Source organism: Pantherophis guttatus, chromosome 3, assembly GCF_059756535.1.
Source record: "Pantherophis guttatus breed Tessera chromosome 3, ASM5975653v1, whole genome shotgun sequence".
Taxonomy (NCBI): Eukaryota; Metazoa; Chordata; class Lepidosauria; order Squamata; family Colubridae; genus Pantherophis; species Pantherophis guttatus.
In genome coordinates, this window is record NC_142065.1 from 92,907,720 (window position 1) to 92,929,483 (window position 21,764).

Genomic DNA, 21,764 nt, shown 5'->3' on the forward strand with positions numbered 1-21,764 from the left:
TCTGGGTTGGTGCAGGACCTCCGGCTTTAAAAAGGGGGCAAAGAGCGGGTTTGCGCAGCCCCCGAAAATCCAGCCCCTTCGAGCCTCGCGTGTTGCAGCTGGGAAGACAGCCGCCAGGCCTTCGACCTGGACAAGCCCAACAGTTAGCTTGTTTTATCCAGACGGCCGAACGCTGCTCTAAGGCGCATCTCAGACCTGCCTAACCCGGTACTAAAGCGATGCGCCGGAGAGGGAAGGAAGTAAGTCCAGAGCCTCGGATTTTCCCGTTTTCGAAAAAGAACCCCGCTTCCGGCTATTTCCTGCACGAGGGTCCGATCCAAAACAATCAGTTTTCTGCTCCCTTCCCGCCTTTTCAGAAGTTCAAATTCGTGCGGAGCATAGATGCAACCTCTGTATCCTTTTGGAGCAGGCCGAGTTCCACGGTGGTTAAGAGAACCGAAACAGAGCCCTCTTCGGACAAAGAGTCCTCCACGAAGGGAAGGTCCCGCGGAGTCCCTTCGGTTCTCCGCAGTCGTCGGAACCAGGGACTTTGGTTCTCAAAAAGGTGCTTTCGCAACAATAGCGGGGAAACAGCCCGCTCACGTTTTCCTGAGCATAAGCGCCAAGAAATTCATTGGGGCTAACTGCGGACTACCTAAGGATCAGATTGTGCTGGTGGTTTCTGACTTGAACGACTTTCAACTCTGCTTAAATATAGCGCGGTCACGATTCTCATCACCACAATTAGCATTTCAATTTTTTTGGTAGAGTGCCATACTAGCAATCTATAGCGTGATCGTTCTGGCGATGTACTTATAAATGAAAGAAAGGTTTTATCCCACCACAGTGACGGCATTGTGCTACTAAGGTTTTCAGATTGTACTAAAGTAATTAGTACCTTAGTAAGTATGAAAAATTGATTGTATAATTCCAAAACATCAAGTATTTTCTTACAGGGAAAATTAATAGCAGAAACTTAAACATCCCCAGAAAACTTTTCTTTAAAAATATTTCTTCTCAGAAACAGATATGCTGACTTGGTTGAACAGAACTTTTTGGCAAATAAACAAATGTAGCTTTATTTTCCTATAAGAAAGGAAGCTCTATTGAACAATTGGATTCAAAATAGCCATTGTTAGATTTGCATTTTAAGCAAATTTTAAGCAAAAAAAAAAATCTGATCTAAGAAGTCCCCAGATCCAACACCATGCTATCACAAACACTAAAGTCTAAAGAAACACCTTATTTTTCAGCAACTTGAAAAATAGAGAAGGCAAATCAGACTCTCCCACCTTGCAAAGTTGTTTTAACTTTACAGGCATATTTTAACTTGTTTTAACTTTTTACTTTACAGGCATAAAGTGATGTACTTTGCATATTTAAAAGTAAAATATCAAAAGCATATTTTCTGCCTTCATTCTACTTGCCTGGAAATACGTTTATTGTAAAATAGACCAAACTATATGCAAGGTAGGAAGATGTTGCTAAGGAAAGCAAAGAAAAGAAATACATTTGCATATCCCAATTTCCTAAAGAATTCTTTCAAATATAAAACTGAGACAAGCAGCGGTATAGGCAATATTTATCTAAAATATAGTTTGAATTCAGTGGCAGGTTGCAATCCTAAACATACGGGATGGATTCACATAATCCCCTAAATTGCAAAAACTGGATTGGCAAAACCAACCAACCACATTTTGACCTAATAAACAGTGTGAGGTTGGCCCTGTACTCATTTTATATTTCCATGTGTTCCTGAGCGAAGGAAATTTAATTGATTGAGAAAATCTCTCTCTCTCTCTTTCTCTCTCCCTCCCCACTCTCTCTCCCCCCTCGCCCCTCTCTTTCCCCCTCCCTCCCTCCATAACCTATGTTTCCCTTAACCTCAAGGGAACTTTCTTCTGTGCAATGTATGATCCTATTCTTCAAAAAGCGTATTTCATTTCTGGCTTGAAGGCCAATTTTACAGGCAATATGTTCTTTTTCTTCCTTTAATTCAGTAGCCTCTTGCCGACAGTAATTTCTGCCAAGATATTTGTTAAATGTTGAAGTAAAAAGATTATTTGGGGGAGAGCTGAGAAACTCTGAAACGATCTAACAAAAATCCTGCTCTGCAGTTCACAAACTGGGTTGCAAGGGGAAAAAAACCTGGTGTCCAGCATCCTTCAGGGGGGGAAAAAAGCAAGCATGACTCCCAGTATATGTTTAAGATCTCTGGTGAAGGGCCCTTGAGAGATTCTCCCAAAGAGGATTATCCTACAACCCACCTGAACTGTAGCTGACCAGATCAACACCCAGAGCTGGGCTCTTCCTTTTCCTAGGCCGCCCTTTCTGGACTGTACCGGTGCCATTGAAGTAAGGCAGGGCCAGGCCGCCACCCTTGGCTGCCAGCTCGGTGTAGCTGAGTGATGCCGGTGGGTAGGAGGCTGGGTCGGTGCCCTGGAGCAGGCTCTCAAAATGTGCCCGGCAATAGACCACGTTGTCCTTCATGCCAAAATGGTCGCCTGTTGTCAACGTCTTGTTGCACGTGGTGCAGGTGAAGCAGCTGAGGTGATAGACCGAGTCCCGGGCCCGCATCACCATCTCCGAAGCAGAGATGCCCAGGTGGCAGCGGGCACAGCGCTGCACGGAGAACCTTCTGGGGAAAGAGCACATGAGTTAGTGGAGACCAGCCAAGAGCAGTGAGGCACCGGCACTTCAGCCCCTCAGGCCTGATTGACTAAGGGTGAAGATTAGTTGAGTCTGATTGAGCTCAAACCAGTTTGGGCCAAGGAAAAATAACATAGTAGTTATAGATCGGGTAAGGGGGGCATAATTGACTCAAAAAGCATCTGAGCCTGCACTGCTCTTTAAATCCAGAGGAAGTGAGGAGAAAGTGGCCTTCTGGATAAGTTCTGTCTCTGAACTCCAGTTTGTACAGATCAAACAAGGAAGGCTGTCTAAAGTTGGACAGACAAGGGGAGAATATAGGCATTGTTTAAAAGGGGGATGGACATCCAGTTTGATGTAGTGGCTAAGGTGCCAGGCAAGAAACCAAGAGACCCTAAATTCTAGTCCCACCTTAGGCCCAAAGCCAGCTGGGTAATCTTGACCAGTCACTCTCACTTGGCCCTAGGAAGCAGGCAACTGGCAAAACAGTTCCCAAAAACCTTGCCAAGAAAGCTGCAAGGACTTGTTCAGACAACCAAAAGAGTCAAAAGTGACTCAAAGGGACAAATTTTTTTTTTAAGAGGATGAAAACAAGATGATTCTTAGATTTAAGTGCTGCCGCTGTTTCTTAAATTCTTTTCTTTTATATTTGTAATCTGGTACACAAAAAAGACTAGGAGAACTTTCACAAATGTGGGGGCAGAAGAAAAATACCATTGTATGAGGGAAATTAAACTGGGCTCAACTACACCTTCTTTGTGAATTGATCCCATTGAATTTTATGAAACTTACTTTTGAAATATGCTTGGGATAAACCCTATAAATCTCATTAATTTCCCCTGGGGGAAGTTCTATTTTCTTGGGATATCACATACCCTCAATTTACCAGTCGGCCAAGCATATTGTGTACACCCATCCCGCGTGGTTAATTGATGGTTCAGTTTGTCCTGTAAATACTGCCTGTTTGTACTCCACTAACCCAGAAAATTGGGTTAATGGAGTACTCCATAGTGGGTCTTGCACAGTTATTCCCACTTACCTGTTGAACTCAGTGGGACTACATTTGAATTTACAAGGATTAGGATTGTACTATTACAATTAAGGATAATTCCCTACTATATTTTCATGTTATAAGTAGGTGCCTTTTCCATCTACCGAAAAAATAATGTAAGATGCCAACCTCCACCCCTACACAAACTGTTTTTTGTGTAATGAAGTTTGTATAGTGTATTTTGTGAAGCAATGACATTTTATTAAGGAAATCAATGAATTAATTGCATAATTTTTAAGGCTGAACCACTCCAGAAATAGAAAACAAATTAGCATTTAACTGGTGGGATGGAATTATGATCTCATATTTTTAGGCTATGCCCGCCAGACATAGTTTTCTCTGTCCACCAAAATTTTAAAAAAAATGTCCTGCCCTGCGCTGATGGGGAAAAATAATCTTTTGGTCACCTTTGCCTGGAAAAATCAGCATATGTAATAATTGAACCCACTGGGTTGACTAGTCTAGTCAAGTTTGCAGTGATGCTGGGTTGTTTTATAATGGAAGGCAGTGCTCAGAAATGTCAGCTGGGTTCCCCAAAGTAGTATCCCGTAATAAATGAGGGAGGAGGCCAGAGATTCAAGCATACGAGGAAGCTCAGCCTCACATTCTTCTCTCCACTCCCAAACTGACCACCCAAAATATCCCTATTAACTGCAATCCCAGGTCTGCAAGCATATGCTCTCTGTGTGTGCTCGGGGATGCTCTTTCTGGCTCAATATAACTAAGCTCCTTCGGGATTTCTCAGGTGGAGAGAGCATTCACCCGGCAAGCCCAGAAGCCAGAGAGAGGCAAAGCTTCTTTCCTGCAGGGTACAATCAAAGAACAGCAAAGAAAGAGGGCCTCCCTACCCATCGGCTTAGTGTTGGTCCCCTCCGGGCGAAAGGGGGCTGCATACAGAGTTTGCTTCTTCCCTGAGTGTGGGATTTATTACCACAACAAGGCGTTTGGCCTGGGGGTATGAAATATGGATCCTAAGCAGGCTCTACTATTCTGGCTCCAGATAAACGTTGGGAATCTTCTATCCATTCGCAGAGGAGCACCATTCAAATGAATGGGTAATCTTTGAAAAAGATCTGTCTGGTATATATATATAATAACCAATAATAGCACGCTTTACACTGGAACATGATCCTTCTTTAGTAAGGATCCTATGAAATTGAAATTGAAAAGTAATTCAAAGTCACTCTTTGGTTGTTTGAAAAAAGCTAACATTGGAAATAAAGCTTAAAGTTAATTCTAAGTTTAGGAATGTATATTTTTGAAAATATCAGAAATAAAGCTAAACATAAAGCATACCCTGGCTCCTTTCTTACCTTTAGTAGGTATAAGATAAAATTGGCAGCTCTAACTCATTCTTACTTGGAAATAGATCTCACAGAATTCAAGGGTATTTAGTGCTTAGTAAATAAGGAGCATGTCCCATTTTGTGGACATCTTAGAAGTTTTTGTGAAATGAATAGGAAATGGTTCCAAGGATGCTTGAGGCTCTGTTGGAACACAACAATAAAAATGGGAAATACTCGCTCTGCACATTGGGAAGGGAGTCTGGTAAAATTTGAATATATCCCTTTAACAGATAGGCTATAGCCAGGCTAGTCAAAGGGCAGTTTCTCATTAACAAGCAAAGTAGAGCAGACTGCCCAGCGGGAGAGCTCCTGTGCCAAGCCTTTCCTTCCAGGCCCTAGTTAAGGAATGGGTAGATCAACAGCACTCCAACCATAACTCAGGAAAGAACACAGCAAGGGCCCACTGCGGAGAGGATTGCAGAGGATATGGTCTCTTAACCTGGTTACTTAGTTAACCTTTTTTCTGAATAGGCAAAATACATTGAAACATAACCTATTCAAAATGGCCTGCACTTGTGTCCGCTATTCACCCAGCCTTTACTAACATTAACACTAATCCAGTTTAACAGGTTGTGCGAATCCCTCCGCTCATGCATTCCTGACCCGATTAAGCGAACTGCATGAACACACAATCTGTAAGAGTTCACAGGTGCAATGCAAGTAAGAGGTCACTAGTGTTGCAGAGATGTTGCACTGATTCTTGGGGAAAGTATTTGGCAAGCGGCTTTTCTGGTGGCTTGACTTTTGCCCTGTCGCTGTTCTAAACAACCGGCTCTTCCTATAGGAAAAAGGCATTTTGTAAAGCTCGATGGAGCAGAGAAGGCCTTGCTTGTCAGTTACTTCCCAGCAGTAAGTAAAATCCCTGCTTCCCAGTAGGGAATCTCTGCCCTGGATTTTTCCACCTGTGCTTCTGAGGGCCTTTTCACAAGGCATCCAATTCAAAGGGGAATGTGCACATTTTCAAATGGTCTTCCACTAACCAAGCACTAATCTAGACTTCTCATGGAGGAAGTGGTGAGAAATGATGGTAGGAACAGATTTAGTACCATATCTGGGACACGATTTTAAATCACTTGATGACACTCCTCCCTTTCTTCCAATAGAGGCAAAATGTTTGTTTGTGGGGAGCAGAGGTGGGAAGCACCTCTGTGAATTGCCTTTACCATAATTTCCAACAAGGCAATTGAGTCGATGCTGGGTGTCATTTCTCTGTTTTCAGTGGGAGATAAAATCCTGATATTCCCTTATAGTGTTTAATTTTCCACCCAAAAAAGGGGCAGTGCATCTAGTTACCTGCCAAGGACATTTATACCTGCATAAACTTAACCTCAAGTAACCAAGGGAGGAAAAGTAACGTGTCCTGCAAATATGAATGAATGCTCCCTAGATGATTTTTCTCAGGAAAGTTCGGAGCCTAGAGACGCTCATGCAACTCAATCATCCCATCTTATTCACCCCACCCCACCCACCTGCGAGCTGTTACCTGTAATAATCCTCCTTGCAGTAAATGCTGCCGTCCTTGGCAAAGCAGGTGAGTTCTGACTCCAAAGCCAGTTTACATTCACAGCACTTCAGGCAGCGGAGGTGCCATTGCTTGTCCACAGCCAACAAGTAGTAGCGATCGGAGATTTTGCCCCCGCATCCTGCGCACAGGGCAGGCTTCTCGGGGCTCAGCGGAGGCATGTTCTGCAGAGGGAAGCAAATGTCAGCGCGTCGGGCAAAATCTTACAAGCTCAACATCTAATTAGGTGTACTATTTCAGCCTTTAAAAACAAAAACAAAAACCAATAGCAGAGATATTTCTAACCAAAATCAGAAGGCATGTGTAACGAGCCTTAGCTAAAGGTTTATCTACACAAACCTACTGGATTTCCGTGGTTTGTATAATATTTAGTGCCGTTTCATTTCTGTGGAGACCTAAGGAGGCTAGGAATTATTATTTCTGTCCCCTAGGTTTTAACGGGCGTTAGCTTCGTTCCATGTACCTGCGAGTAAGTCCTGTTGAAGTCTATTATATGTAGTTCGATATAGTTAGGTATAAGCTTTTTTACTGCACAATAAATCCGGATCCCCTCCATCGACTGGATTTATCCAACATTAAGCTCTCTGGCTTACCGAATATACCACAATTGTTCGGACTCACTCATCTTTTCGCCCTCCATTGGCAGAGCGCGATGGCTGCGTTCACACAAGGCTGCTTAAGTCCTCGGGAAACTGAGGACTGCCTAGAAAATGCGGTGGGTGAAGTCAAAATTTCTGGCTTAGATTGGCTTCCCAGCAAGACCTTTTGCTGGAAGAAACTGTTGGATTTCTCCCAAGCCTAAAGCGGACTCTGCCTCAAGCAGGAACTGGCAACCTCCCGTTTGCTTCTTCGCTTGCCTTTCACTCCCGCCCGTTGCATAGAGCCGCTTTTGCGAGAAGCCGGCGTTTTGACGTGGAAGATACTGGTTGCTGGAGGGGTGATGGTGGTCTGAATCCTAGGGATGAGTTTCAATTGTAGGGTTTACATTCTGCTCAGAGAAGATATAACCCTCGTTATATCTGGTCCTTCGTCCCGGACCAAAATAACTTTTCCGGCCTTCGTGCAGCCAAGGGATGCGCCCGAGAGTAAGGCAGAAAATCTAGCGAGGGCGAGCTCCGCTGCTTCGCTTCCTAGGAGCGCAAAAGGCCGGGTTCTAGTTGATTCCTTTTCAAAGCGCGCTTTGGGGATTTATATCTGAGAAAACCACCCCGGGACAGATTGAGATGTGAGCTTGAAGCAGCGTGCTTGGGAGCGGGGGAGGGGCGGGCAGGGAGGTCTACTGCCCGAGTCATTCACTTTCATTTTCTTGACCTGGGCTCAACTCCAGAACACATTTTGAAAAAAGTGTCAGACTACTGAAGGAAAGTCAAAAGGAAGCATCGTTTCATCTTTTACTCCCTTCAGGATGTTGTTTACTTAAGGAGAAAAGGTGGGGGGAAGGAATATAAGCCTTATAAAGTCCTTACTACCTGGATTTTGGGAATGTCCACTAGGAAGGTCAACGGGTAGAAAGACAGTTCAAGCACGTGGCCCGTTAAAACAGGTTGTAAGTTTGTTATAAGGACTCGGGAACTAATCATTATTTTCACACACACAAAAAAAATCTTTTCCAGATTACCTTTGTATTTAAGAGAGGAAAGAGGAAGATTTAAACCACTTGGAAAACAACGTAAAATTTCCCACAGATTAAATATATAAAGGGTTGAACCTATGAAGCACAAGGAATAGTGGCAGAACCACAAATGAAACCAATGGCTTTGGTTCCCCCCCCTGCCCCCCCTTGTCTTCTTCATTATTTGGGTTTTTATTCTCCTCCCCCCCCCCATAAAACATAAAGAAATTGAAATGATAACGAAACTGTTGCCTTAATGAATTTGGTCTCTGCTGTGCTTGGAATCAAAGAATCATAACTTTCGGTAGACCCTTACTTGTATTCTTCATGAATGCACCGGAGATTCTGGGATTTCAGAGCAAAGGAAATAAATGTCCTTGTTTACCCGTCACATACATACACACACCCAAGTCCCTTTTCTTGCCGCTGGGGTTCCTCGACTTAATTTAGAGTTCTGGAATCTAGTAAGAAACTGTTCTGCTTTTCTGCTTAACGCTCAGAACGACTTCAATTATTAGGCATTTTAAAAGAGAAAAATAAATCTGAGGGTGGGGTGGGAGGGAGACTGAGCCCTAATTGTTTATTCCGTTTTGTCGATTTGGCTCAGCCTCAGTGTTACTTTTTACAAGTTGTAGCCTTTAGAGCGAACCAGAGAACTGAAGCGAAGGTAAACGTTTATTTTTTTTTCCAATACAAGAAGTTAGAATGAATCTTCAGCAGCACCCGAATAATATAACTAAAATTAATTTGTTTGAAAGCCACCAAAATGCATAATTCTCCTCTGTTGCACTTATTTGTTTTATAAATGATTTGGAATATAAAAGACATCTGAGTCATTCCAAAAGATATTGAACTTACTTGGGAGTAAATTTGGTAGCCCTCAAATCTTCTAAACAATTTCGTTCGGAAGCCTGTTGGGTTTAGAGTCTCTTGCCCCTTGAGAGCCCTTTCTTCTTACAGGCTCTCCTTAAAAGCCTTCCTTCTAAACTTACTCAGAAAGCAAATGACATTGAGCCTCGCGAAGTTCATTTCTCATTTCGTGAAACTGCCCTTGAAAACGACAGTTCCAAATGCCTCGTTTTCAAAATGGCAAGTCGCAGCTCCTCAACTAAGCAAACTTTCCTGAACTTGCTTCCTAATCTTGATAGGGGCCGGGCTTGTGAAAGAACCGAAACTTGATATTCAAGCAATTGGGTGGAATCCAAACACCTTAAACACTTTTCAAGAGGAAAGTTAGCTAGGGAAAACTAGACGGGCGATCGGGGGGAGGATGACAAATCGCCTTTAATCAGTTTCATTCGGGAGCAACGCCTCCCTTTCCCTGGAGAATGTTTTTGGAGATCTTGCGTTGGGTCCTGCTCACCCGCCTGCGCGCGCACACACAAAACACCCACACTTTTACAAAATAGTTTGGGACTTGAAAACCTGACCTTACAAACTCAATAGAATTTACTCCTGAATAAAATATCTTTATGATCACGCTATAATGCCTATCTCTGAGCTTGTTTGTTGTTGTTGTTTTTTTAAAAAAATAGCCCAGATGCAAAGAAACAATTGTGATTTTAAAATAGGGGGGAAAGTGATTAACGTCTTTTTAAAAAGACAACTGGAAACTACTCTTTTGACAAATATACCTGGAAGTGAGACTTTAAGAACGTCTATTTGGGCGTTCTCATATAGGCGCGCGCGCATACACAAGACATTCCAGTGTCCCTGGGAGGTTCCAGTTACCTTACTTCTAGGATTGGGAGGGGGGGTCTTTCTCTCTCACACACACACAAAATCCACCCTTCCTTCATCTCTTCTGTGAAAACCCCCGACTTTTTCCGCCACTTCTTACCGCTTCCCGGCCATTCATCTGTCCCGCTTTAGCCAGGCGGGATTCGGTCTTGGTCCGCCTCTCCATCTCCTCCATGATCCCCTGGATGTGGCCTCCGGAGATGCCGTGGAAAAGCATGGCTGGGGAACGGAAGGGACACGCGTTTCCTTCGGCTCGGCACCCCACTATTTCCATATACAGGCCCCAGAGTCTTGGTTTAGAGCATCCGAATCGCCGGGCGATGGGACGAGCCCGCAGGAGAAGCTTCGTGGCTCCGGAGAGAAGGCAGGTAGCAGCTGAAAACTGGTGGGAGGCTGCCGAGCGGCGACTGGCGGGAATGATCTTGGGGGTCTTTCCCCCGCCTGGCCGGTGCAAAAGACTGGGCTCCTTCCTGAAGAAAGGCAGGCAAGGAACGGGACGGATGCAAAGGGGAGGGGAAGAAGGGGAAACGGGGAGGGGGGAGAGAAAGAAAGAGAACGCAGACACGAAGTTGAGGCTTGAGCAAACAGAGACAACAATAATGAAAAAATGGTTCACGCAAAAAAAAAGGGGAGAGGATGGGGGGGGAGAGGTTAAAAGACAAAGAAAAGCCAAACAATATAGGGAAATGAGAGGGATGGGGGCAGGTTAAAGCAGAGATCTCCGTTTGCTAGAAAGTTCCTGTTGCTCTTGCTTGGATGTGGGACTGCTGCTTGCTGGAGCTCTGTCCAATTTGTTGGAGACAGAAGCCAACCCAGTTTGGATAATTCAGGAGGAGGAGTCCTCACCCAAGAGCTGCCACCAGCCCCCTGCTCCTCCTCCTCCTGCTCTACAGACAACAAAGAGCTGTCAAACTTCGCCAGCCCCCACTGTGATGGGCAAGCAGTGACAAATATTCCGGAGGAGTGGGTGGGAGAGGGTTTAGACCCCTTCTTTCTATCAACGATAGGGAGGGGACAAGAGCCACCTCCCGGGGATCTTTCAGAGAAGTGGATGCGGGGGGGGGGGTCTAGACTGTACTCCTGAGCCCCATCCGCCCATTCTCCAGCTTCTTCCCCCACCCCACCCCCTGGCATACAGACCTCAAGTTCAAATACTTTTTAACAATGAAAAAGGGTGGGGGAGAGAAATAGGCAAGGCGGATCTTTGAATGGAACTTGGTTGGAAAGCTGTCCCTGACCGAAGGGAGAAGGTTTAGTGGAACGGATAGACAGATGGACAGATATGAAGAGGTCAGGAAAAATGTAAAGTACTGGTAGATTGACTTTCTCAGAGACTGTAAGACATGTAATGCCTTAAATTCCAGCAGAAGACTTAAATATAGGCAAAGCTTTTAATTCTAGACTTGCTGAAGGAACTCAGTTAACTTTACTTTTCAGAAAAAGTGAATGCTGTTTTATATTAATATTTTATTTTAAAGTGTCAATTCTTTTTCTAGTTCTAATATCCCTGAAGAACTTTATGGCAAAGAATTCCACCGAAGAAGCAAGAATTGGAGAAAACAGCAATTCCTGACATTTTGGCAGAACCCTTTGCAGAGGGACTAGGATGGCCTTTCTCTTTTCTTCTAGGGAGAAATATTCTCTAAAATCTCCGTTTAATTGATTTCACCCAGCTCCAAAAAGAGCCCACGAAACAGATACAATATTTGAAGATGCTAGGTGGATGGGAAAGGGAACTAATTGAAGAAAGTTAACTGAGAGCTAAGAAAGATAGAGACTTAGTGCTGTATTTCTTGGCAAAAGATAGAAGAATATCAAGTTTGGGTGTCCACAAGGATAGGCGGGATTTAGTAGGAAGTGCTTTGCTTCAGCTCGTGATCTCTTGAGATTGAGATGGGCCTGCTCATTGGATGAGCTGAATGAATGATTCTGATACTAAACTTGAGAATCATAAAGTGTTGATCTCCAGGCAAGCGTAGGGAGGAAAAAAAATAAGAGATTCTCTGCCCCTTCTGTTTTTTTGTGAGTTTTTTTTTTCTTGTTGTTGTTGTTCCTTTGAGGCTTGTGTCAGCTCCAGCCCTGGAACCAGCCGGCCCTGGAACCTGACAGCTTGGGCCAACACACCATCCTCTTGGATGGAATCCAGATTTTGGAAATCACCATCCCAGGAAACCACACCATTGGCCACCTGCATTTTTTCATGGCTATTTTCTCTGCCTAGGGACTGGAGGTGGAACTTTTCTTTCATTGCTTAAAAAAACATTACTTTTGATTTAGGAATGAAGGAAAAGAAATTCCTTTATGTACCTGTCTATCACACATCCAAATTCAAGAGTCAGGGAAAGTGTTCTTTGAGTCTGGGTAAGTCTCTCTTTCTTCATTTGAATAGATAGAATAGATTTTTTTTATTGGCCAAGTGTGATTGGACACACAAGGAATTTGTCTTGGTGCATAGACTCTCAGTGTACATAAAAGAAAAGATACGTTCATTATGAATCATAAGGTACAACACTTAATAATAGTCATAGGGTACAAATAAGCAATCAGGAAACAATATCAATATAAATCGTAAGGATACAAGCAACAAAGTTACAGTCATACAGTCTTAAGTGGAAGGAGATGGGTGGTGGGAACGATGAGAAGATTAATAGTAGTGCAGACTTAGTAAATAGTTTGACAGTGTTGAGGGAATTATTTGTTTAGCAGAGTGATGGTGTTATGGGGGGGGACTGTTCTTGTGTCTAGTTGTTCTGGTATGCAGTGCTCTATAGCGTAGTTTTGAGGGTAGAAGTTTCTTCATTTAAAAAGAACCTGAAAGAACTACAGGGCAGTTCCACAGGGCAGAGAAATCCAAACAAGTGAAATAAACCTGCATGTGTGCACCTACTTGTGTCACTTCCTTTTCCTTTTTATTGGAACTCAAAGCCCAGGACAGCAGGACTGTCTGCTGATGTTAACTCAGCTTAGTCTGAGAAGTTGAAAAAGCATCCCAGAGGGACACAGTACCAAATAACTTCCTTATTGTTCCTTTAAAAACTATATGGACATGTCCATGAAGTCATCAAAAATCTCAAAGAAAACTTGAGTTGATTTCATGCAATCAAGAGATAAATGTTGAGTTGGAGGAAAAAAGGAATCTCAAATATTCTAGGAAGTACTGTGGGGAAAATTAAGAATACAGATCTGATCCTTTGTACACTATCTTAGCCCCCAAAAATGAATGGTCAAGAAGGACTCAGCTGTAAGAATGAAATGGTAAAAGGGGGCATGACTCTGCTCCTCTTGAACTCCAAAACAGAATTTCCATTGATTTGAATACAGCAGAAATTGTCATCCAGCAGAGCACCACTGCAGGAAAGTTGGGTAACTGGGCTTAATTATCTTAACTCCCACCCACCCCCCAATTAAATGTCAGAGGTTGTGTTTGTAGGGCTTGCTTACCCCTAGTTAGCTTTACCATGGGTGACTGAATTAATTCAATGTCCAGGCTTCTCTGTGTACTCTGAATCATAAACAGGCTGGGCTAAAAATGTGCTTGGCTTGCATGAAATTACTTAATTGTTTTCAACGTGCAACAACCCAGGGCTGCTCTATTTTGGCCCCTTCCTGTTCATTTTGCTCAGCGGGATTCTGGACTTCTGCCCCAAAGTCCTACCCTGGCAGGTCTACACAGTAATGGACTCTAATTGTGTCCAAATAAATGTGCTTACTAAAGTGACCTTACCTTGTCAACGTGGACATACCTGCTCAGAAATGAGTTGTTTAATTTTAGTGCATGCTAATTATTAAGTCCAATGTGCTCGATGAGAATTAATGGGGTTCAATATAAGTATGGTGAATGTGCTGGTAGGTGCAATCTTATCATATTAGAGTGCAGTCCTGTTCTTAACTGCTCAGGAGCAAGCCCAACTTATTTTTATGACTTCCATCCCCGGATAATTGGGTGAAGTGATCTACAATTATGTATGCAATTATTCTGTACATGTTAGTGTTAGTGCGTTAAATCAGCTTATTTTTTTAGTGATCTTGGAGAAGAGTTGGGTCAACATCTTGCAGCTGAGACTCCTTGGAATAAAGGGCAGGGAAAGAGAAATTGGCAGCCTTCTGTCATATCCTGTCCTCCAGTTTTTCTGAGCTACTGGTCAGTGGCTACTGGGTCACTGACTACTGGACCAGTGGTGATGGAAAAGTAGACCAAGCCAGCAGGAAGACTCCAGGTTGGGAAAGCCAGGTTAGAGTTTGGACAGAACTTAAAGATCTTATGCAAGAGAAGTTAAAGATTTTTTTTTTTTGAGCTGAAGTATAAAGCTAGGCCAAGCAAAATTTAAGAGTTGGACAAGGCACATCTTCTATTTCTATTATTTAGACACCCCCCTACTTGCATAATAAAAAGTAAAATTGAACGTATAATATTGAAGGAATTTTGTTTTGAAGTGGAATTAATGGCTCAGTCAGTTTATTAATTTTTATCATTATTTTTGTCCACCAAAAGATTCTTTACTATCAATATTAATTGTATGGTGCATACAAGGGCTGTCCTGATTGACCACCGTTGGAAACCAGATTCTTAACTGGATCTGTGCTAGTAGGGTTTCCCCCCCCCCCCCATGAGTAATATTCCTCTACCCATCTGAACACGGAGAGAAGGTAGCCCAATAAACACAAACACAATACTTATTTTTATGCTTAAATCTTACTGGCTTGCAGAAGCAAGAAGAAAGCAGTCCCATTCCTGAACTTCTACTGAAATCAACATCCCATTTGAATATCGGGTCCTGACTAGCAAATATGCTGATGTGAATGAAGGGCAACCAGAAACCTGGAGTAAACTAATTGTCTGCCCTTGTGTTAATCAATTCTCAGCTAATCCTTTTTGTATCATTTTTTTTTCCTCTCTCTCTCTCCTTTCCCTTGGGAAGATTTAGCCAATGGGTACCTCTCTTCATAAGGGAATCCATCGTTTTCAACTCCTGCAGTCTCTGCCTGCAAGGCAAATAATCAGGAAAGGGGATGGCCTGAAAGACCTCAAAACCCACAAGAAGGAATGTGCAGGATCAGAGGAAAGGCCTCACTAGCTGTTCATACAAAAGCCAAAAGGCCCCACACTGAGAGCATTAGTGGTCAGAGCCTGTTCGCCTTCGGTATAGCCAATTAAACGCCAGTAATGGGAGATGGTTCCCTATCAATACCAGTTGTCAGTTATCCAAACTTGGTGGTGTCATCAGGGCAAAACCTTAGGACAAAACTATGAGCCCCACCCCCCTTTCCAGGGGAAGCTGTAGGAGGCTTCCTAATGAAACAGACTGGGAGAAATGGGAGAAAATAAAGGGCATTCATTGTAGCTTTGCTTGCACAACATGCTTACTTGATTAAGCATGTTGTGCAAGCAAAGAACATATGCGGTACAACATGCTTACCTGATTTAATGATAAAGGGTTACCCAGATGTATACAATGAGCTGTAGTGACTATATTGAACCGTGCACAGAGCAAGAGGGCTTAATTCACCCAACACACTAAGCCCTAACAAAGTATGACTCAGGCAAGAGTAGCAACTCAGTCTTTGACTGGAATGACTAAGCATCTTCTGTGACAATGGACCACATCCCTGTAAGTAGGTCTTTCAAAGTTTGTGAATACCCAGCTTCTAAATCGGTTTAATGGACTAAGCTACATCACTCCTTCTCTAGATGCCTTGTGCGCCCCCCACCCCCCAGAACACAATAGGAACATGGAACATATCTTTCTTGTTTCCTCTTTGCTTCTCTTTTCCCCTCCCTTCCCCTACCCCCGCCCGTGAAAAAGAAGAAACATGTTAAAGTAAAACGAATACAATGGCAAGAGCAGAAGGAAAACCTTCCAAGAAATGCCGTCTGTTTTAAAGGGAATTATGGGATCCCTTTGTCTGGATTATGCCGTAAATGTTGTCCGAGAACGGGGGACAAAAGCATTCAACTCTTATATTTTCCCCAGAACAGAACAGACTTCTCCCTTAATGTATAATAGCTATTCACATTGAACTGAATATACATATTTCACTATATTGAATAATCATGACTCGGTTTTTGCGAATACACAATTTTCTTCTGGGACGTCTGGTATATTCAGCCTTCCTGGCAGGGCCGTTGTGAACATCAGGATAAGACGGAATGCTTATAGTCACTTACTTCCACTTCCACTTTGGATATATTGGGTGCCAGCGTTTCCAGGGAAGCCTGCCCCGCACAGAACTTGCGCGGGAGAAAGCAAAGGGCTGCCTGACCCCAGGGAGCTGATTGGGAAGGGACCATTAGTACGGCTTGTCCGCAGGTAAAGCGCCTTTGGGACCACGCTGGTTGGTTTCTAGCCCCCCTGCGGCCCCAAAACTTTCCTGCCTCAGGTGCGGAGTTTCCAACTGCCTTTGTTGGCAGCTAAAGACAACTCTCCATTGCTCACCTTGCCTCTTCTCTAAACCTTTCTTCCTCTCATCTCCTTTCCATATCTCTTTTTCTCTCCTTGGGAAGGAGGAGGAGAAGAACGAGGCAAAGGAGTCGCCCCTGAAGAAAAGCGGCCCAAATAGCCCTTGGGTGTGGGTGGGTGGGTGTGAAGGCAAGAAACAGAAAAGGGTTGCATGAAAAGTAGGCCAAAGACCGGTGAGAAGGCCTTCTCTCCTCTTCGACGGAGTGCAGAGAGGCAAAGGACAGGTGAATACAAAAAGCACGACTCTGACAGGAAACCCGGCTTCCCTGGTCTCCATACATACTTGGGGCCGATGGTTGCAATTATTCTCAGATGGGAAGGGATGGAGACTTTTTTTTTTTTTTTTTGGACAGCGTTAGAAGGTCCAGATCAAGGTTTCCACAAAGAGGCCACATTAAAATGGCGAAAGGCAGCAGAGGGTCTTTCAAACGCCCCAGTTGGGCAGTTATAGCACAGCAGGCATTTCAGCTGGTGGTAGCACCTAGCTGCCCCTGTTGGGCTTCCAAAAAGTTAGCAGGCTGGTCAGTTTTGGGATCGGAGACCACTCCCGAAATCGCAAGAGTTGTAGGAGAAATTGGAGAACAGCTTGAAAGAATAGCCTTGTCCAAGAACGTGGCACGGAGGTCTCTGCGAAGTGGCTGGAGTTGAGCTCGGCAGGAAAGAGACTTTACATAAAGGCGGGGGAAGGAGGTGGGGGGAAAGAGAAATTGTCTTTCCAAGCGGGACGAGGAGGTCGCAACAGCTTGCCAAGGGGCAAATCCCTAGACGGATGACAGCTCGGGGGCACCGGACGGTGAGCCTCACAGCGAGCGTCGGAACAAAACACTTGGCAGCCAGCCGGGAAAAACGAAACCGCGCTTTGGCAGAAGCAAGAAATTTGCTCCGAGTGGACAGACAGACAGACAGACAGAGCGACCGACCCGCACGCATACATATCTGGAAGATTATCGGGAAGACAAAGGGCTGAGCCGCAGGCGGATCCAGCAGCTTGATTTTGCTCTGGGGGGAAAAAAAATATTCGCGAGCGGATTAAGAGCCGCCAAAAACAACAACAACAACAACAACAGAAAGTGGAGGAAAGGCGAGCGAATATTTTACCTCACACGGTTTACCTCACACGGTCCCTCTCTTACTTATGCTCTATACACGCGGGGCAGGATCCAGCCCAAGTGTCCCTTTCACTACCCGCATCTGAGGCAATCGCGGAAAGCGAATGGCTTCTCTCTTTATTGAAAGGGGCCCAAAGGGGGACCATGAGAAAGTCGGGTGAGCGAACTCCAGCCGGGCAGGCAAGGGCAGCGCAGCGATCTCAGCTGGATCAGAGCGGTTCTTTCCTAGTTTTTCTTGCAGGGTCCAATTCAAGCTTTCTTTCTCCCCTGCTCTAGTCTTACCGGCTTCTCGACTGAGGAGGGAACCCGCTTTAAGGCCTCGAGAGACGGCCCTGAGAAGTCCCCGCTTCTCCCTTGGCCGCTGACGCTCGCCCAATTGAGCTCCGAAGCGGGCAACCCACCCCAGGTGTCGTTGGTAGGAAGAAGCGATTCCGAGCCCGGAGTTTTCCTTCCCGGAATGGGACGGCTTTCCTCCCAACGGGCCTAGAACTTATTTTAAGAGCCTCGTCCCTTTTAAACCCTTTTTGCTCCAGAAGTCCTGAAGGAGAGAGCTGATTTGAGAATATTTTACCTCACACCGGAGGAAAGGCGAGAATATTTTACCTCACACGGTTGCTTTCACACTCATGCGCTCTACATGCGGAGCAGGAGGCGGCCCAAGTCTCCCTTTTACTACCCGCCTCTGAGGAAATCTTGAGGAAGGGATCCTGAGGGATTCAGCCCGCCATCTCCCGCCCTCCCCACCTTTCGCTTACTTTCCCTCGGCAGCTTTGACAAAAAACCGCCCTTTTGGCGGAGGCAAACTCGCCCAGGGTAGAACGGAGCTCGCTCGGGAGCGCTAACCCCCAAGTGGCCGAAAGGGAACCGTCCGCGGCTGCCAACTTCAGAAGCGCGATTAGAGAAAGGAAGATGGTCTCCGTCCAAGTCTGGATCTGTGTCTCCCTGTCGTCGTCCCCCCCTCCCCCCGCCACCTCCAACGCTTTCTCCCTCGCTTCTGGTCGCCTGGCAGCAGGGATGCGCCTGAGCTGAGGAGCGCCTGTTGCCAACCGGAGGCGAAAGCCCGCAGCCTCCAGAGCGCGTCTCGAACGCACTGCCCGCCAAAAGAAAAAGGGCTCGAGGAGAAGAATGGGGAGGGAAAGAAGAGAAAAGGGCTCGAGGAGAAAGGTGGAGAAGGAAAGAAAAGAGCTTGAGGAAAAAAGTGGGGAAAGAAAGAAGAAAAAGGGGCTTGAGAAGAGTGAAGAAGGAAGAGAAAATGCTTGAGGAAAAGAGTGGGGAAGGAAAGAAGAGAAAAGGGCTCGAGGAGAAAGGTGGGGAAAGAAAAGAGCTTGAGAAGGGTAGGGAAGGAAAGAAGAGAAAGGGTTTTGAGGAGAAAGGTGGGGAAAGAAAAGAGCTTGAGAAGGGTGGGGAAGGAAAGAAGAGAAAATGATTTGGAGAAAAAAGTGGGGAAGGAAAGAAGAGAAAGGAGCTTGAGGAGAAAGTGGGGGGGGGGGAAGAGTGGGAAAGCCTGAGCAGCGCTCTCAAGGGAGTCTTCACGAGGAGCAAAAATGGATCAGCCGGGCTAATAAGCGAAGAGAATATGGTCCTCTCTTGGCTGCCCGGTCTCAAGTCCGAAGAGGCGCCCGGTTGGGCAACTGGAGGGGGAGAACAAAATCCTCAAACCCTGAGGAGGAGCGGGGGAGGGGGGCTTTCCCTGGCAGACGGCGCCTAATCGTAACCTTGTTGAAGTTCCTTAGTCAGGTTCAGATAAAGGAGACTCAGATGAACCCAGCCTCATTATCTACAGGTTAACCCCCTCTCGGACAGATACCTGCCTGGGTTATTGTACTATCTGGTGCTCGTTAGGATTTCTTCCTAGGTTTCAAGAACGGCAGCCAAGATTTACTTGAAGCGATTCTAGAGAGGTGTTGATTTTGCCAACTCCCCCGCCCCCCACCCCCAAGCCGGTTCTTTCTTAACGAGGAATAAAGGGGACGGGTTTGGGATGGCGTGGAGGGGAAGGGAGGGCAGGAAGCAGTGATGTAACCGGGAGATGGAGGTTGGTCCTTGTTCCTAGCAAAGGATTCCTGTGCTAATTAAAATAAACAAGCGGAGAGCTGTACAAAATAGGGGGCAGGAGCAACTAGGAGAGAGCCTTCCTCTCCTCTCTTCCCCTCCCTCCCCTTCGTTACTACTCCTCCACATTAAAACTGATACCAATTTTTCATCCCTTTCCAGCTTCTTTCTTGTTTAAAGTTCTATCATTATCTTATCATATCATATCATATTCCGAGCCGTCAGAAAGGAAATAAAACCCACAGTAGAAAGGCGGCGTCCTACCTACCTGGAAGTATCAGTCCGCAGTCAAGCTATCGGGTATTAAGACAGCCCTGCCGGTAAAGGGGAACAGTAGAGCTACGACCATGATTGGAATCTACTGATGAATGAAAATGACAAATCTCTCGCTCGCTCGCACTCTTCCCCACCCCGCTTCCTCCTCCAGTAGAAGGATCGAAGGGTGGGATCGAGGGATTCCTTGGGGGGGGGGCGGTGAGGGGGTTCTATCCTTCAGTTTGCCAGGGCTGAGATCTGACTGAGGTTCTTGACGGAAGTATCTCAGCTTCAATTCCTGGCTGTTGCCTTTTTGGACCGAAAGCGTGCATGCGTTATAAGAAAACTAGGGGAAAGCGTTACGGGATGTCTAAAGCGAGCCACACCTCTCGCTCGCTGCCGTCAGTCTAACACGAGCTGTTCTATTGATGCGCGGAGAAGACCTCGCCGGCCAACTAAAGCGCAACTTATTTATGGATCATAGTTCGCCTACACAGGCACACCCAGCAGACCTACAACGTTCCCTATTTACTGCGAGTCCCTACCGAGATCCGTGGAGTGAGTGGTGGCTTTTTCTTTAGGGCTAGAGACACAATTGATTGTGGCAAAACGACGGGGATGAAATGCCGGCGAAAACGCCGTAAAAAAGCGAAGGGATTTTCCTCTTGATAGAGACCCCTAAAACCACACAGGTGGAAATCCAAGGCTTTTTGCCGGGCATTGGAGAAGATCGACTGCGCAAAATCCCGTTGAATGCTTTGGTTAGTTTGTGATAACCCCAGTTCGTTCTTCCTTATCAATCTCGCAACGAGTGTATCCTAATTTCAAAGCAACAATCCTAGACAGTTACCCAGGCGTAGGTAACTGTCTTCTGCGTAGGCCTTGTAAAAGATCGCGATGCGTGGGCATCAATTTGAAACTTCGATCCTACACGGGTGCATAGGACTAACCCTGAAATAAGTACAAATGTCAAAGTAACACGCTTCCCATTTGGTATTGGTTTGAAAAATGCAGGCTTTCTCCCTGAACATGATTGGAGGAAGGTGGTGGTGGATAAATGATTAATACTGAGGGGAGATAACTCCCAAGTGAATATGAGAGAGATTTCACTCAAAAGAGTTCTATGTTTGCAGCTTCGTTTTCTAAAAATCCATTTATATTTCGGTTTTCCTCAAGCAGTTTGTTCAGAAAAAATTAAAAAGTAGAGAATGTATTCATGGGGGTTGGAGAGAGGGATCTCTTCTTGTTTTGTTGGAGAAGAAAAGATAAAGCACATTTCTTGGGAAACTTGTCAATATAATTAAGTGACCTGTTTATTTTCAACCTTCCTAAATCTATATTTTAGATATTCTTGCCGTTTGCAGTCACCCTACTTCATCAATGTCAAAAACAAAAGACAAGGTGTAGCCTTGACCTCGCACTGAGGTGTCTCATTAAATCTTAAAGGGGCAGGATTGAGGGGTCTTAACTTTGCCAGGATTGCCTCGGCATTTATGTATCTGATGACACGTAGAACCTCCAGGGGCAATATAAGAAATGGAACGGTAGTCATTCTAAAAAAGCCCGCTCCTTCAACCCAAATAAATGCTAAAAGGCATCTGTCTGATTATTTTGGTAACGATTTGGTGTATACCAAGTAGAACAAGAAAAGACCTTAGTTCCCCCCCCTCCCGCTATTCCTCTAAAGTCTCTTATCTTCTCCCCACCAGCCCCCAAATTAGTTGTACTCTTAGTCACTGAGAACAAATCCATACAGACCGAGAAGACAGAGCAAGAGCTAGTACCATTTCCAAGCACCCAGCGTTTGTGCTCCACAGAGAACTGTATGCAGGCACACACCGTCAGAGACCGAGCGAAGAAAATAAGGCCACCTTAAGATTGTTGCTCTTCTCCTTAGCCAGAATACCTATAGAATAAGATTAGATTCTTCCTCCCCCTCCTCTCAGCGCACCCATCACCTCACACCTCATGAATTCGACCCACTAACAAGA

The 21,764-nt window shown here is 45.1% G+C and overlaps 1 protein-coding gene across 5 annotated transcripts in view; it reads right to left on the minus strand.

The window, feature by feature from the left end:
* LHX9 (LIM homeobox 9) overlaps window positions 1–20,026 on the minus strand; it is a 52,582-nt gene extending 32,556 nt beyond the window's left edge. The window contains exons 1-4 of one of the 5 annotated variants that reach the window (XM_034437453.3): window positions 19,787–20,026; window positions 10,000–10,369; window positions 6,509–6,711; window positions 2,247–2,617 (exon numbers count right to left, since the gene is read on the minus strand). In XM_034437453.3, the coding sequence (XP_034293344.1) occupies window positions 2,247–2,617; window positions 6,509–6,711; window positions 10,000–10,173 (748 nt within the window). In that variant the 5' untranslated portion in view covers window positions 10,174–10,369; window positions 19,787–20,026. Of the gene's footprint in view, window positions 1–2,246; window positions 2,618–6,508; window positions 6,712–9,999; window positions 10,755–19,786 lie in introns of those variants that run through there. The other 4 variants (XM_034437459.3, XM_034437457.3, XM_034437456.3 and 1 more) reach the window with 4 other exon arrangements.
* Window positions 20,027–21,764: the final 1,738 nt, after the last annotated feature.